This window comes from Cheilinus undulatus, linkage group 9 (assembly GCF_018320785.1).
Source record: "Cheilinus undulatus linkage group 9, ASM1832078v1, whole genome shotgun sequence".
Classification (NCBI taxonomy): Eukaryota; Metazoa; Chordata; class Actinopteri; order Labriformes; family Labridae; genus Cheilinus; species Cheilinus undulatus.
The window spans coordinates 3,650,221-3,667,657 of NC_054873.1; the positions used below are offsets into that span (position 1 = coordinate 3,650,221).

The following is a 17,437-nucleotide window of genomic DNA, read 5'->3' on the forward strand; positions in this document are numbered from 1 at the left end:
TTATGGAATTTTGTAGAATGTTTTTAATCTAGAGTTTGCCAAGAATTTTAATGGGGAATTTGTTTGAAAATTTTCAGGAATTTGCATTGGATTTTTGGGGAAATCTTTATTGGAATTTTCAGGCTTTATGAGGGGTTTTCACTGAAAAATTTGAGGACAATCTAAAGAAATTATTGGGTATTTTTCATGGGGCTCTTTGAAAATATGTTTAAGAAAATTTCCAAGAAAATCCTTTTCAACGACAAGACTGATGTTTTAACCTATCAGACCGTATTTATCCCAAATAAGTGGGAGAAACTAAACATGCTCCCCAAACAAAGGCTCGGGTCTTAGGAGGTGAATCTACATGTGTCTATTTGTGCTCTTATTTAGGAATACTGACTGCCATCATGGTTCTGTGTTTGAAACAATGTCATAAAAAATACCAAGCATAAAAAAGATTAGATTGAGCTCAGATGGATCTCTGAAATCCTGAAAAATACATAAAGCAGCAAAATACATGAGGAAAATGCTAAATGTGTATTTTCCTGATGTTTTTCTGAAGCGGTTAATCTTTCACTTTTCACGGCTCCCTGATCTCTCCAAACTGGGTTAAACAGATATTTTGTCCCTTTTCTCACTGACATGCACAGCAGCACAAAGAGCACAACACGACACCGTTAAAGCTCAAAAACGCCTCCAAGCAGACCTCGCCTTATGACTGATCACCTCAACCAAGACTAGCAGGGTTCAGAGGTCAACAAAGCCTTGATTTAGGCCAAACTTAAGCCAAAACGTTGAAATAAACATCACTTTAGGATGCAGATATTCACCTCAGTTTCCTAAAGCGTGTTTGAAGGCGTTTTTCTTTAACGTCCGATAAAAACAAACAAACCAGGGCTAAAACACGGGTTATTATGAGTGTCATGTGCTTTGTCTGCAGTGTTGTGCATCAATGAGTCAAAGACAGAATGCCCCTAATGTAGGAAACAAAACATTTATTACAAATCTCTAGGAGCAGGAAGTTGTCAAAAGTGAACATGACTGAAACAGGAAGTAACACGACAAGTAAAGTCTGAAGAAACTGCGGGGTATTTACCGCCTAAATCACTGGCTTTACAAATGTACAGTAACAGATGGAGCTGAAACCGACAGATTTAATGAAACAAAAGGTCATTTTTGAGTGCAAAAATCCATAAATTCCATAAAAAGTGCTAACAGCTCAGAGCGACTAAAAAGGCTGGAGTTGTTTTCTCTATTAAGACTCGAACATCTTCTTCCTGTCAGCCTTCTCCTCAATGTTCTTACGCCAGTCGCCCACCGCCTCCGCCGGCTGAAAAGAAACACAAAAAACAGTCAGACGTGTTTAAAGTTTCCCCTCGCCGTGCCCGTCTGAGTCTGAGTCCCCGAGCGCTCACCTCCTCTTTGACCTCCTTCTTGACCTGCTTCAGGTTGGCCCTCAGGTCCAGGTTCACCGTGTGTTTGGAGCCCAGCAGAGCCTTCAGCATGGCGTCAGCGGACATACGCACCTTCTTCAGGGCGGGCTTCTTCACGCCAGCGAGGTCCACCACCTTGATCTTCAGGTCTTCAATCTGAGGGGAGATCATTAACAGATGTGTAAGACAAACTATCAGGCTGTTCATGACCAAAAATGGCACCATACATAAAAAACAACAACAATTATACACATAAAAAATCACTGCCTTTTTGCATTACTGTATCAAAAATTAGACCTGATCATAAATATCAAATATTGATACAATTTTTTGGAATTTACCCCTTTTAATTCCAGTTTAGGTGCAAAAAAACCCTGCCGTTTTTATGTTTAAAAAAAGCGAAAATAAAAACTGAATTATTTGTTAGGCCATGCAAATTGGATTTATCTGAAGTGGATTATCACAGCCTTGAATATGTTCATAATTAACAACAACTAAGATTTTAAGAATTTCTTTCTTTTCTTTTTTTTTTTTTTTTATCAAATTTTAACATTTAAATAAATTATGACACTCAGAGTGAAAGAGACCAAAATGGATGCCATAAAAAAACAGCAATAAAAATAGTCAACATTAAAACAAATATTTATAACAATATGTTATATACAAAATTTGATATCTCCTTTTTTCTTTCTCTTTCTTTCTTTTTGTTTATTAATTTTTTTTCTCTGTTGTCTCTTTACTTGTCTTTTTGTTTTCAGTTGACTATTTAGCATTTTTTCTGTCTGTAATTGTCAATAAAACCACTAAATAAAAATGTAAAAAAACAAAAAAAAAATTGCATTAATTGTTTAATCATACAGAAGTGGATTAGGGCCACTGAAAAAAAAACACTTTTTTTTTTTTTTTTTTACTTGTGAGAAAAAAAAATCAGAATTGTCAGATTAAAATAAGAAGTCTGATTTTTTTTTTCTCGCAAGTAAAAAAATTTGCATCTCAAAAAATGTCTTTTTTTCAGTCGTCCTAATCCTCTTCCCTATAATCAAGATCAGACCTGGTCACAAATATTAACTAATTTTGGGGGATTTAACCCTTTAATGCCAGTTTCAGTGCAAAGCCCCTGATGTTTGTAATGCAAAATAAAAAAATAAAAAGTAATATTTAAATGCTGCATGCAAATTAAATTCATTGAAGGGGATTATCCTTCTACCTTGATTATTTATTCCTTTTTTTTTTTTTTTTTTTTTTAATTTCAGGAATTTCATTTGTTATTACACTCAGGGTGTAAGTGGCCAAAAATGGGCGTCATAAAAAACCCCACATTTTTTATTTTTGAAAAAATACAAGACCTGATCATAAATATAAAATATCGATTAATTCCCAGGAATTTAACCCTTTAAAACTACTGCTGTTTTCTTCAATGTAGAAAACACAAAAACACAATTATTTCTTACATAATACAAGCAAAATTGGTTTTCAAGGAGATTATCACAGCCTGGAATATTTATTTTTATGCATTATCATTTTTTCTTAATCTTAAGATTTTAATGAATTGTTAAAATAGTGACCCTCTAGGAAACTGGGTAAAAAAACATGCAGTTTCTTCTCATGCCAAATGTGATAAAATGGATGACATTTGATGACGAACTGGAAAAATATCATAAAATGCATGTTTTTAACTGTGATGGCTGGAGGAAAAAAACGTGTAATTTTAATGGGCTTCAATGGGAAATTTTTGGTCCCCAACAGCCTGAGTGTTTACAAAAAGTCAACAGAATTAATCATTGACCCGTCACAGGTCCTGATGCCCTATATTTACATGCATAAAGCTGGACGACTGAAGATCAGGTGGAGTCGTACCTCTTTATCGGCTTTGGCCACCTTGGCCTCCAAGTCGTACCTCTCCTCATCCACTTTGTCGATGAGAGCGTGCAGCTTTCTGCAGGTATCCTGGAGACACAGACACAAGAGGTGTTACTAAAGTTTGTAGTAATACTGTGGTGCAGCTACCACCAACACTCAGCAGAGGATCATCAGATCTGATTATTACTAATACGGCTTATATAAAGGGGCTAATATTTCCCAGCATGACTTATGTGCTTACTAGTATATCGCCATGTCCTTTAAAAGCATGTTTATGACAACAAGAAGGTGAAAAGCGGTTAAAGAGGCACTGCTTGTCTTAGCTCGAGGCTTAGAGAGCCACAGCAATGATGCATGGGCTGTTGGAATCAGAAATAAGCAGATGAGCTCGTGCACAGTATGTGTGCACGAGCTCACCTGTGCACGAGTGCAGCCACTTGGTATCTGAATGCGCAAAATGGATTTTAAATGCCAAATGCAAACAGGGCCTTTAACTTAGTCAAAAAATGGTGGCATGGAGTGCTGCATGGGTTTTGAAAAGTTTAAAGAAAAGCTTGAAAAAAATGTAGTGCATCTCTGGTGCTCTTCAGTGTGGGGATCCAATTTAAAGTTTTAAGAGGTCTGAGGCACTCAGAAGGACTGTAGATAAAGAGCCTTTATTGCATTGGGCTACAGAGTCATAAAAACATGCCAACATGTTTCAGCCTAACAGGCCTTCAGACCTGCAGTAACTGTCCTGATGAAGGCCTGTTAGGCTGAAACATGTTGGCACGTTTTTATGACTCTGTAGCCCTATGCAATAAAGGCTTTCAGTGCATCAAGCACTAGTAGAAGAAATTTTGATTTTCTATTAGCGTTGTTATCTTAGCATGCTGATATCAGCATTTAGCCTGGAGCACTGCTGCGGAGAAGAACTGGTTAAAAAAGGTGCAGATAAGTCCATAAAAAGGTTGTCAACGTTTTTGGCTTCTTTTAGATAACTATGTGTTTTAAAATGATAGAATATCATTATTTTTATTATCAACAGTTCTGAAAAGTACCAAAGCTTTAAAGAAACTGATGATGATGATGCGGGGAGGCAGGACTATATGAGAAATTAGGAATGTACGATAGTGGATTTTTGCAGATATGTTGAAACTTACAGATTCATTTTAGTCGATACCGATACAGATATTTAAATACCCTTTTAGGACAAAAAATGTCAGTCCTTTTGGACACTTTAAGGTTTGAGGATGACCAAGGAAACAATTTTTAGTCCTTAAAAAACACTTCAAAGTTTAAAGAATGAGGATAAATAAAGAAAAAGACCTCACCTGACATAGGTCTGTTGGTTCAGACTAAAACTCCACTAATGTATCACAATATGTGGACAAAATTTACAGTCAATACATGCGGAAATACACAGGCAAAATATTGGCTGTAAATATTGGCAGAAAGTTTGATATCTGCTGATACCGATACCAGACCGATAATATTGTGCATCCCTATTAGAAATTGCAGGTAAATTGCTGCATAGTCTTTAGGTGTTTGATGACAGTTTTAGAGAGTTGAAAACAGGAAGTCACCAGGAATTTGATGCCTAGGACTTCTTTTAATGTTGTTGTGGTGTTTACTAGCCTCAAACAGGGGCTTAATATCCTTGTATCATGGTATATAGCCTTAAATTACTCCATTTAAAAAGTCTTCAACAGTAAAATAAAGGTTAATATCATCAGTGTAACATGTAATAATGTTAAAGGTTATAATATAAAAAGAAAAATAATTTTAGTTATTCATACAACCTAAGAGGTACATTTATTATCATCCTCACAGATTTTATTCTAAGACTATCTTGGCCCAGGTTTCTTTAGTAATCGGGCTAAAAATTGAACATTTTTGATCATTCTTGTCCGGCACTTGTCCGGAATCTCCGGCACATTAACTCTCAGATTTCTCACCATGAGTCCGGCGTGGTCTCCGCTCAGGCTGGGTCTGGGGCAGTTCTCAGACATGTAGTCCTCTTTGGCTTTTGCGATGTCCTTTTTCTCCTGTACAATCCAGTTCGCCGCAATGGAGAGCATCAAACTCTGCAGGAGGAATTCAGTCAGAGGTCAGTAAAAGAGGAAGACGCACTCGTCCTCATAAGTTCTCATGCATGTCTTCAGCTGCTAGTTCTCAAGTAGGATGGATTCCTTTCAATGACGTGTTTACATCAGATCGCACACTGCCACTATAAGTTTGAAATGACTGCCACCATCCTGTTACCCTTTCAAAATAAAGCTTTTGACATAATTTGAAATAGAAAATAAATTCTTGGCCACAGTTCAGCCATGATAATATGGCGTTGATTTAGCCATAGCAGATAAAAATAGCCTCTTTCAAAAACTTTAATCAGACATTTAGATTTTTAACAACCACATTTGTTTGCATAAAAAAGGTACAGAAATGAAAAATCCAAGTAACTAGAATATGAAACTGTTTTGGTTTTCTGCACCAGCTGTTTCTACATTGACCATGTGTGACACCAGTCATTGTGTTTGATGAGTTTAACCAGTAGGGGGCGCCCCAGAGCCTTGAAACTGTCGTAGCTGTGTCTGCTCAAGACTAATAAAAATCTACAAGAAACAACAAGGACTGAAATGTTGAGACTAAATCAAACCACAATCATTACCTACAGCACTGCTGCTGATAATCAATAATCAGATTCATGGAGCTGCTGATAATCAATAATCAGATTCATGGAGCTGCTGATAAGACCTTTAGGAGAGGGTATGGAAGCCTGCAGTGGTCATACATCAAGTTATTGTATTCTTGTCAAATGTTAATTTATATTTATGCCACAATAAAGTGCTAACCTTTTAGAATCACCAACTGTAAAAATCAGGGCTGATAACAAAACAATTAAAGCAATATTTAACTAATTTATAAATCTGAGGATTCTTTTGTCACTTTAATCGATTACTTTTAAAAATCACAACCACTATAAATTTTGACAGCTACATAATTGAATGTTTAAAACCCAGTTATTTTGCATTTTAATCCATTTTGAGCCTCTGTATACAGCGTATCAGTCAGTGAATCAAAGAGATGTGTTTGATGACGTTTAGATGATTTCAATGAGAGCTGCTCTGATCCACCGGAGAGGTCTGAAACCAGGACTGAGAGCTTTAGGACAGCTTCAGACACACTGAAACAAATGCACTGTTTATCACTGTTATTCATTAAGACATATGCAGGAGTGCATGTACAAAATGACTCTATGATGCCCAAGACATCCTGGATCATAAATACATCCTCAGTCTGCATCTAACATCACTTTCAAGACAGCGCTGAGTTGTCTTTGGAGGCTCAGAAATTTTTAAATGCAAAATAATCCCATTTTAAGAAATAAATTCAGCGACTAATAACTCATCTTATCTCTGACAAATGACTGATATTTAGTCAGTATCAGTATGAGCCTTTAATTCAGATTTTACAGAGAAAATACTGAAAATACTCAGACTTACCTTCAGATGATGCTTGCGGCTCGAAGTCATCTTTTTGCTGTAAGGAGAAAAAAAAAAGAGTTGATATCTTAAAACACCGCTAACATAAACACCCTCAGTGTCACAATTTATAAAAATCTTCAAACTTGAAAAACAAAAACAAAAAACAAAACAAAAAAAACATTGCATAGAAATTTGAGTCATCGCTCTTTACTAAAATATTCAAGGATGCAATAATTCCCTTCAAGGAAATCAAATTTGCATGTAGTACATAAAATTTTTAGATTTTGTCAAGGATTGTACTTTAACAGGCATTTAAAGTGTTATTTAAAAAAAAAGATATTAATAATCATGTCTGATCTTGACTAAAAAAGTTGTATTTTTTATGTTAAGTACTTTTTTATTTTCAATACAGATGGCATCCATTCTTGGCCACTTATGCCTTGTGTTTAACAATTTATTAAAAATAAGAAATAAAATTAAAAACAAAGAATAAAAATTAGACTTGTCCCTCATTGTAACACATTCAAGGTTGTGATAATCCTTATAAAAAAAAAAGATATAAAGAAATATTTTTATTCACTGTTTTATTTTTCATTGAAGATCAGGGTTTTTTGCACTGATTGGCATTTAAAGGGTTAAATTTAAAAGAAATTAAATAATATTTGACATTTATGATCAGGTCTAATCTTGATTTAAAACAACTGCTAAAATAATCTTTTAGAATGTGCAGTATTTTGATTGCTATTGCTGTAAAGTGTCCATTTTTGACCCCTTACACCCTTAGTGCAACAGTTTCTTCAGATCTGGAAATAATAAAATGCATAAAAATAAAAAAATAAATCAAAGCTCTTGCTCATTACTAACTTATTCAAGACAATCCAATTTGAATGTGGCATGGTTTTATTTATAATTTTTTTTAATTCTTTACATTACAAAAATCAGGGACTTATGTACTTAAACTGGCATTTACAGGGTTAATTTCTCCAAATAAATCAATTTGTGATATTTACGATCAGATCTGATCTTAATTGGAACAATAAAAGTTATAAACAGTGCTGTTATTTATTTATTGCTATTTATGTACGGGGTATATTTTAACAACTTACACCCAGAGTGAAAAAAATTAAGATCTTTAAACTAAAAAATAATATTAATGAATAGAAATCAAAGTTGTTGTTCATAATTGACAGGTTCGAGTTTGTGACAGTCCTCTTCAAAGAAATCCTATTTATTTTTGTGTTTTTTTTATATTTCAAACATCGGGGATGATGCACTTTAAGTGGCAGTGAAAGGGTTAAATTCCCCCCCAAAAATTATTATTATGATGAACAATAACAATATTATTATTATTATTATTAATATTAATAGTATTATTATGCAAAAGTAGTTTAAATAAAATCTTTAGTATTTCGTTTAGTTTTTATTTATGTATGCTGCCAGTAACTATTTTTTTAAAACTGTTGATACATCGGATGGAAATAAAGTTTAATGGTAGAAAAATAAGTAGAGAACACTCTGATGTCCACTTTCTCAGCTTTTTTCAGAATCATAAAAATTAAAAATGTTTTTTACAACAACATCAGTTTTACTGACTCGTGCATGAAAGGGTTGAGACTGAACACTCACTCAGACATGATGGCGGTTTCTTTTCTTCACAGCCTGTCAGAGGAGAAAAAAACAGAAGAGAAACTGATGAGAGGAGAGAGAGAGAATAACGTCTGCCATCATCTGCTGAGAGCTTAAATATCAGATCATCTGTATGAAATGTGAGCTATCAAACAGTCGATGAGCAGCTGAGCGCTGACAGAGCTAAGTTTGGAGCGTCCGGGGTCAAATGTCGCCTCTGACGCCGGCGATAAGCTCCTTTACGGGTGCTCAGAACCGAATCTCCTCAGGGAGTTTACACTTCAATTCCTTTCCCGGGGAGGAAACCCTGCAGCAGAATGTGCTGCCGCAGCGCGTCGGCTGCCAACTCGCCCCGCTGTCAATACACAACACACATCAACACGCACTGCAAAACAAATCCTTCAGTGCCGCACTCATGTTTCAAACTATTTTACACTATAAATAATCAGGGATGAAGTTTTCCATCTTATTAGGGCAGAAGTTAAAACCAAACAAGGATGAAAATCTACACACAAGTAGATTCAACACATATTTTTTTACAGTGTACAAACTTATATTTACTTTACTAAAACAACCCTTCTCTTTTTCTATGATGAAGCTCTAGAAATATTTTAGGCTAAAATCAGTCAGAAATCTTGAAATCTCAAATTTACTGTACACTGTAAAATGACTATGTACTGTAAAAATGTCTTAGTCAAAACACATAGCCTTAAGCACAAGGGGTTTGTTTGTTTCAGGACAGATGTAAAAAGTCCAAGAGTAGTGATCGACTGTCTAAAACATTTTTTTAAAATGTGATGCTATTATGTCAATGCGCTGTAAAAACATTGTTGGTTAGAATAAGTAGGATTTTAAATCATTTTTTCCTTTGTCTATATGCTGGAGAAAAATCCTGCTGCTATGAATAAATTTGTATGATTTAAATGTAATGCCTTAAAATGTTAATGCACTGTAAAAACTCCTGGTCAAAATAAGTAATCCTAGACTTAATTTTATTTAGCAGGATTTCCCCCCCAGACTATATGTATGTTTAGACCTGCTGTGGTAATGAAATTACTCAAAATAGTTTATCTTGGTTTTTAAACATGATTTAAAAAAAAAAGAAAATCTCCTGTGGAAAAGGTCCAGCTGTGATGATCAAATTCAAAATTTCATCATTTTAAATTTAATAACTTTGAATTTAACACACTGTAAAAAACAGTCTTGGTTAAAATAAGTCCTCTTTACTTTGTGTTATGTTGTTTTGAAAGACTAGAGTTTTCTTTATGTCAAGGGGTGATCATCAAACATCAAAACTTTGTAAAATTCATGCCTTAAAATGACAACACACTGTAAAACATCCATGATCAAAAGAAGTTATATTATTATTATTATTAACATTATTATTATTATTATTATTATTATTATTATTTTATTTATTTGTTGGCAAGATGTTGTTTAATATCCAGGTGTGTTCATCCAATTCCAAAACCTCCCAAATTTAAATTAATGACAATGAATAATAACACACTGCAAAACAGTCATTGTTAAATAAGTAATATTGTAAAAAAAAAATTTGTTGATCTTTACTTTTTTAGGCTTATCATTGATAAATCTCCAGGTGTGATGAAAAAATACCATAACCCAATTTTTTTTCCATTTTATGCCATGAAAATAGTATACACTGTTAAAACAGTCATGGTTAAAATAAGTAATACCTTCATCAGAATTTTAGTTCCACTGTTATTGTTTTTTTTTTTTTTTTCTTTTTCTTTTTAAATAGACGTTTCCAAATGTCAGAGTAGGGTCATCAAATTTAAAATCCTACAGACATTTGATGCCATTAAATGACAACACACAGCATTGTTAAAATAAGTTATCCTATCGTCACATTTTTATTATTGTTATTATTTTTTGGCTTTTTTTTTTGTTTGTTTTATCTATCTATCTATCTATCTATCTATCTATCTATCTATCTATCTATATATTTTAATCTTTTTTCTTTCTTTCTTTTTCATTTTTATTATTGTTATTATTTTTTGGCTTTTTTTTTGTTTGTTTGTTTTATATATCTATCTATCTATCTATCTATCTACCTATCTATCAATCTATCTATATATTTTTTTCTTTTTTCTTTCTTTCTTTTTCATTTTTATTATTGTTATTATTTTTTGGCTTTTTTTTTGTTTGTTTGTTTTATATATCTATCTATCTATCTATATATTTTTTTCTTTTTTTGCTAGACATCACTAAATGCCAAGGTGGGGGACTCCAAATCTCAAAACCTACAAATTTTTATGTATCCCATTACATGATAGCACACTGCAAAACAGTCATGGTTAAAATAAGTAATATTACATTAATTTTTTTTTTTTTCAGGCTAGATGTTATTGAATGTTCTATTTCAGTCATCAAATTTCAAAATGTACAAACTTTTTACATTTATTGCCATGAATTAACAGCACACTGTAAAAAAGTCACGGTCAAAACAAGTTAGCTAACTAACTAAGCTAGCTAACTAAGCAATGCAGGCCCCCCCACCCCCCACCCCAGCCCCGCCCCGCACAGAAGTAGCACGAACTTAAGTTAGGATTATCTCTACAGCTTTATTAATTGCTCGTCAAACAATTAGTGCCGTCTTTAGTGGCGAGTCAGTTCACAAAAGCCCTAACACACAAACAATAAAAACAGTGGCAATAGCTTTCGCTTTACTCCATCCGATTCAGCAATAAAGAAAAGTCCATGCCAGCTTCTCCCGAGTTGCCCCGCACCCGCACAGCCTCTTCATCCAGCCATATACCAGTGAAACATCCGCCACACAATGCCCAGCAGCCAGTGCTCACCTCATGGATCCTCACAGCAGACAGTGCCCCTCAATCACAGCCACCTCAGTGTTTCTCAATCACGGCACACCTGCACTCAGACGCACTACCACCTAGGCCCCCCCCCCCCCCATGGCAGTCCTACAGCCTTCCTGCCTTACATTATCTTAAAATCATTCTTTTTTTGCCTTTGTTTTTTAAATTTTTTTGGCTTGACATTATTCAATATTAAACCAAAAATATTTAAGAAGGGTTAAGGGTCTCCAAATTTCAAAACTACAAATTTTTACATATAATGCCATCAAATGATAACACACTGCAAAACAGTGATGGATAAAATAAGTAATATTACATTTAATGTTTTTTTTTGTTTGTTTTTATTGTTTTTTGTTCAGGCTTGATGTTACTAAATGTTCAGGTGTGGCCCTCAAATTTCAAAACCTACAAACTTTTAACATTTAATGCCATGAAATGACAGCGCACTGTAAAACAGTCACCGTCAAAACAAGTCTTTTTAAGTTTCAGTTAAAAAAAATCAGAGCAGATGTTACTAACCTCCCAGCTTTAATGATCAGATTTAAAACCTGTAAACTTGAGAACCCACTTTAAAATACTGGTCTTCTTGTTCCCAGATCAAAACCGCACATGAATGAAAACTTTTTGGGGAAATTTTTCTTTATGTCGTTTTTTGACCAACATATCGCTGGCGTCAGACCAAAACCTTGCATCTCCAAAATCACCACTTTTTCAGGAAACAAAAAAACCCTGCTGCATTTTCAATTAATTGAACACTGAATGGTCATAGTCAGCCTCTTTTTCACCTGTTTTTTAAACACTGGTCAACTGACAGGTGTAGATGTGACTAATAGCACTGATTTATGGAAACAAATGTGAATAAATGTTGATACAAGGTTTTGGTCCAATGCCAGTGATCTGTACCAATGATGACACTTCCCACTTTGTAATGCAATATCTACGGGAGAGAGGCTCATTTTGACCTTTTTGCCATTCAGTCATTCAGGAAATGTGTTAGGACAATTACCTTTATAAACAGGAATGACTGAGTGTAGCACATTTAATGAAACGTTTCACGCTATGTCAACAAACCAGCTGTTTGCTAACTTCAATGTATAAATACAGACTGATAGAGACGATCTGACTGAGTATAACGTATGACGGCTTTATTGACCATGCAAACACACTCGACCACTAACTCCAGCAGCTGATTTAAAGGAAACCAAGTGTTAGCAAAGCTAGCACACAGTCATCGGTCTCTACGAAAGCCATCGTACAACTGATTTTTCAAACATTTTCAGGGAAATTACAGATGAAATACCAAAGAGGAGGGATCACAGGCATGTCTGATATCAGAGATTTGCACAGATGGGATGGACTTCCTGTCATCTGGCCTAATAAGATTTTACTCTCTAATGTCCTGTGCTTCAACTAAAACTTTAATCTGGACAGAAAATAATATTAGGGCTGACAGCCTCAAGTCGATTGGTCAGTTAATTGGTTGATGACCTCATGTTCGACCAAAATCCAATTGGATTTTTAATTGGAAGAATCCATTTTTTGCAGGGGTGAGAAGAGAGACATATGTGTTTTTATTTTTTAAGTTATCTAGTGTTACAAAATATAATTTACAATAATAATAATAATAATAATAATAATAATAATAACTATGAATAAAACTATTCAAATATAATTTACTTAATTTACTTCATTTTGGTTTATTTTGAATTTTAATTACCACCTAGATGCACTGGCTACACTATCAGTGATAAGTTTGATGTAGAAATAACATGAAGTTTTTTTGTTTGTTTGTTTTTTTCTTTATGGTCCGTCCCACGACCAATCGATTGATTGGTGATCTGGTGTGATTTTAGTTGACCAAGTTTTTCTTTGGTTGACTACAGCCCTAAATAATATTGCACTTTATTTCCAAGATGACACGAGAAATAGAACTGATTTGACAAGTTTTAAACAAAAAAACTCTAAAAATGACAATGCACTTTAAAAATTTAACAAGTATGGTTTTAACAGACCTTAAATCGACACAGTTAATAAAAAAATACCACTTTTTACCAGTAAATTATCAGCCATTTTTTCTGAAATAGTGTATTTCTTGTTAAAAGAAAATAAAATTTATAATTTTATGATAAACAAAATGGAAATTGTGTATTTTATCCATGCTATGCTTCATAAAAAGTCATGTTTTAGTACAAATACTGCCTTTCTGATCCATCAAACCTTCAAAAACTTCAAAATCTCTATAAAATAAGCCATTCTAAACGGCCTTTAAAATCCAGAAAAATTCAACAAATGCACAACCAAAACAACATCTTAACCTTTAATTTCCTGACACAATAAAATCCATTTACTTTACTCCATTTCTGGCATAATTTCTACAAGAATTTCTTAAACAAGTTCAGAGAGATGTCTCAGTTAAAAATCTTGTGGTTTTGCCGATAAATTTCCAACAATTTATGCCATTATTCTTAAAAGTTTAAAGAGAAGAAGCAACCAAACGCTGGCATGTTCAGGAAAAAAATCCACACGACAACCTTGAATCTAAAAGACTTACATTCACAGGGATCAATCTTTCCTTAAACTTGTAAAAACTGCGAGAAAAGAGCAGCTAAAAATCTTTGGCTCAAGTTGAAAGCATCCCTCATGCCAAGCCGCATCAACACACCACCTCCATCCTGCAGCGTTCCTCCATCTCCTTCACCCCGGCTCACATTTCCAATCACTTATCATCCAACCGCAGAGGTCACGACCTTTATCACGTTAGCACTTTACCAACAAGTCTCCCCAAAAAGACTCTAAGTCCGCTCAGCTGCTCTGAATCCATTAACCGGCTCTGCTCAGGCATGCAGCGAGGACGCTGAGGACGCCACGGAGGACGAGGAGGAGGAGGCGGAGAGGAACTGGTCTCACCTACGACGAAGACGGGCAGCCGAGGTGGAGGACACAGTGGCCAGGGGCGGTGTGAAGAAGTCCTCCCAGGGGTGTATATATATGTGAGGGCTCAGATATGGATATGGATCCCCTGTTTATGGAAATGCAGGATCCTCAGACCAATCGGCCAGCAAGCTCCTGAAATATCATCATCCCCTGCCAGCTTCTCCCTGTAAATCAGGTCTGCTGAGGAGGAGTCTAATATCTTTTTAGGACTCTGCCCAGTGCCACCAAGGCGCTATAAAAAGGTGGAAAAGGACTATAAAACCATCACGGTCCAAACGTTTCCCCAGACGGGCTTCATGAAGAAGTGGGACAGTGGAGTCACTTCTGTAGTTTTGGCTTATTTTGTGCCTGTTTGACAGTGCCAACACCTAAGGATGCTGGGAATCCTTCACTTTTCAGGCTAAACTGGGATTCTAATCATGTTTTCCACAAATACAAAGAAATATTTCCAAGAAATGTGCAGATAAGCCACTGGAGCTTTGATTTAAACATTCAGACAGGACTCTGGTATCATATTTGAACCCAAACGGCATTTTTAAACTAACTGGAACTCTAATTTCTTGGCTTTTTCTTGTATGAATGCAAAGAACTAAAGCAACACAGACCTTCACCAAAGTCTATTTTGGTTTAACTTGCCCTACTTGGACAAAATGTTTGGAAAATGCCCAAAAACCTTGCCAACTTCTCAAATAACCATGCACTGGATGCTAGCTCCAGCTTTGAATGACATTTAAGATCTTTATTTTCCCCCTATGTAGGAACAGAATGTGAATCTGACTGGTTTTATCTTTATAACCTTTATTTAAAAAGGAGAATCTTTTTCAAACTTGTAAAACTCTCACTCCAAGTATGAAGACAGCTCAAACCCTTCAAATCATGTCACACATATCAGTAGCAGCTTCAAGTTGCTCCACTTTTGATAATAAATTGCATCTCAGTGCAAGGTTTTCGGCTTTCCTGTCACTACTTTTAAGACTGTTCATCATGCATTTGATTTTATTTGCATTGCATGTGTAAAAACAAGGTCTGCTGAGTGCTTTGACACATGCAGAAACAATCATCTCCAGAACCCAAACACAAAACAGAAGCTGGAGAAAAACTTGAGCAGTACAAACATAAGAACCCTGCAGATATCCTCTCAATGACTCTACATCTGAAGCTGGCAAGGAGCCCAATCACATCATCTCCTCACTGTCGCCTCTGCTCGCAGCTTTCAGCCTGGATAGTTTTCCACAGAGGAAACAAAAACAGCTGCAGGACAGCTCTGAACATAGCAGCAGCAACATGTCAAAACAGGGTTCAAGAATGCTGCCCTGACGATGTCCACATGGAAAATTACAAAGCTTCAGTTCACTGGAAACAGTTAAAGTAGTTTTTAACTACACATAAATCTAAACACAGAGAAATATATACTATATGGATGACAAAATTTAATTCAGGTGTTTCCATCAGAGCCATTTTCACAGGTTTATGAAATCATCACCTACCCATGCAGGCTGCATTTGCAAACATTTTTGATCCTCAATGGGTCGTTCTGAAGAGCTCAGTGACTTCAAGCGTGGTACTGCAATGTTGTAAACTATATTAAATGAGTAGTCAGACCCCTCTAGCAACTCTTTTTCAAAAAAGCAACTTGAGATAAATCTAGCGACTTTTTCTGATGGCTCTGACCTGAAAGCCCCATTGTTCTTACTCTTCTCAACGAGCAGCAGGTGCTGCTGTGGACCCCTCCCCCGTCCCAAAGCTCTCACAGGTGGTACAGTCCTCATGCAGCAGTCCCAGCTTCAGTCAGAGCAGGACATGCTCACCCCTCCGAGTCCAGACTGCAAATGAATCACGCCGTTAAGCCATGCTGGTTGATGCAACCGTGGCTGACAGTCAGGACAGGATGTATAAAATTTGTGCCTCCTGTGACATAAGCTAAATATCTAGCTGGCTAGCTCATCATGTCTCAGTCTAACCTCAAAAATATATATATATATATATATATATAATTAACTCCACCAACATGTCTGTTTTGGGTCATTTCCCCCGGTCCCAAGTCCAGATAAAGGAGGAGGCTGGAATTGTCATATTTTAAAAAAAACCCCACAAGAATCAACAGACGAAAGTTCATGTGGAGCTCTGATCACATCGAGGGTGTTTTCCTCTCCCACATTATTCCTCTCTCCTACGGTCTATTACCACCTCTTGAGGCTTTTAGCACAGCCAATAGCTACTTTCCTCACTGAGGAGTTGGCAGCACAGAGGTACTGTGATGATGCCACCTTTGAAATAAGATGGCTCATCAAATTTCATCCCTGCTGGATATTCCACCGTCAGCTGTAAGTGAGATTATTAGAAAGTGGAAGCGTTTAGGAACAACAGCAACTCAGCCAGTGAAAGCCAATCTTAATGCTTCAGCAGACAAAGACATTCTGGACAATTCTTCTAACTGTGTGGCAAAAGTTTAGTGAAGGCCCTTTTCTATTCCAGCATGACTGTGACCCAAAGCACAAAGAAGGACTATAAAGACATGGTTTGATGAGTTCAGTGTTAAAGAACTTGACCTCAACCCCATCCAGCACCTTTGGGATGAACTGGAACAGAGATTATGAGCCAGCCTTCTCATCCAACATCAGTGTCTGACCTCAAAAATGCTCCACAGAATGAATGGGCACAAATTCCCACAGAAACACTCTAAAATCTTGTGGAAAGCCTTCCACAACATGAAAAAAAAATACTTTTAACAACTCAGAACACCTTGTTCACATACTGCAGAGTGAAGAAAACTATCTAACATTGTTCTAAATTTGAACTTTTTCTGTATTTCATAAATAATCCATTTCTGGAACTACACAACCTGTTTTATCTGGTCTTCTTCAGGTGCCAATTTTAAACTTTCAGAGTTAGTTCCTTCACCTTTATTATTAAACTTAAAAGATAAACCATTTTAGCCATTTTGAGGAGGTGGAAGTGGAAATTATCGATCCTGAATTTGTTGGTTTTAAAAGGATTAGGACACTTTGAGAGCATTTACATATTAAAAATTATGTTAACTCTAAAGGACGACTTATTCTAAGGTGGATCTGTTAATTTTGCCCAACTGACCTAGCTTTGTTGCTATTCTAAATCTATATTGTATGTACAATTTCCTAAAAACTACACTTATAACTGCCTGATAAGCAATTTCTAGGAAGAACGCCTCCGGATCTTCCTAAATTGAGTGAGGCCCTGTATATTTCACTCTCCTGGCTCCGCCCCTGTTGTTCACGATCGCCGTATGAGATCATTAATGATAGGAACCACACCCCTCGTT

The 17,437-nt window shown here is 35.7% G+C and overlaps 1 protein-coding gene across 2 annotated transcripts; it reads right to left on the bottom strand.

The window, feature by feature from the left end:
* Window positions 1-1,122: 1,122 nt before the first annotated feature.
* Window positions 1,123-15,886, bottom strand: LOC121515058 (troponin I, fast skeletal muscle-like). 2 transcript variants are annotated; one of them, XM_041795631.1, is made up of 7 exons: window positions 15,833-15,886; window positions 8,369-8,401; window positions 6,761-6,797; window positions 5,213-5,341; window positions 3,273-3,362; window positions 1,398-1,571; window positions 1,123-1,312 (listed from the first exon to the last, which is right to left on the bottom strand). In XM_041795631.1, exons 2-7 carry the CDS (start codon window positions 8,374-8,376, stop codon window positions 1,238-1,240), a joined length of 513 nt encoding a protein of 170 aa, XP_041651565.1. In that variant the 5' UTR covers window positions 8,377-8,401; window positions 15,833-15,886; the 3' UTR covers window positions 1,123-1,237. The 2 variants fall into 2 exon arrangements, with proteins under 2 accessions (XP_041651565.1, XP_041651564.1); XM_041795630.1 differs by lacking the exon at window positions 15,833-15,886 and adding an exon at window positions 14,113-14,226.
* Window positions 15,887-17,437: the final 1,551 nt, after the last annotated feature.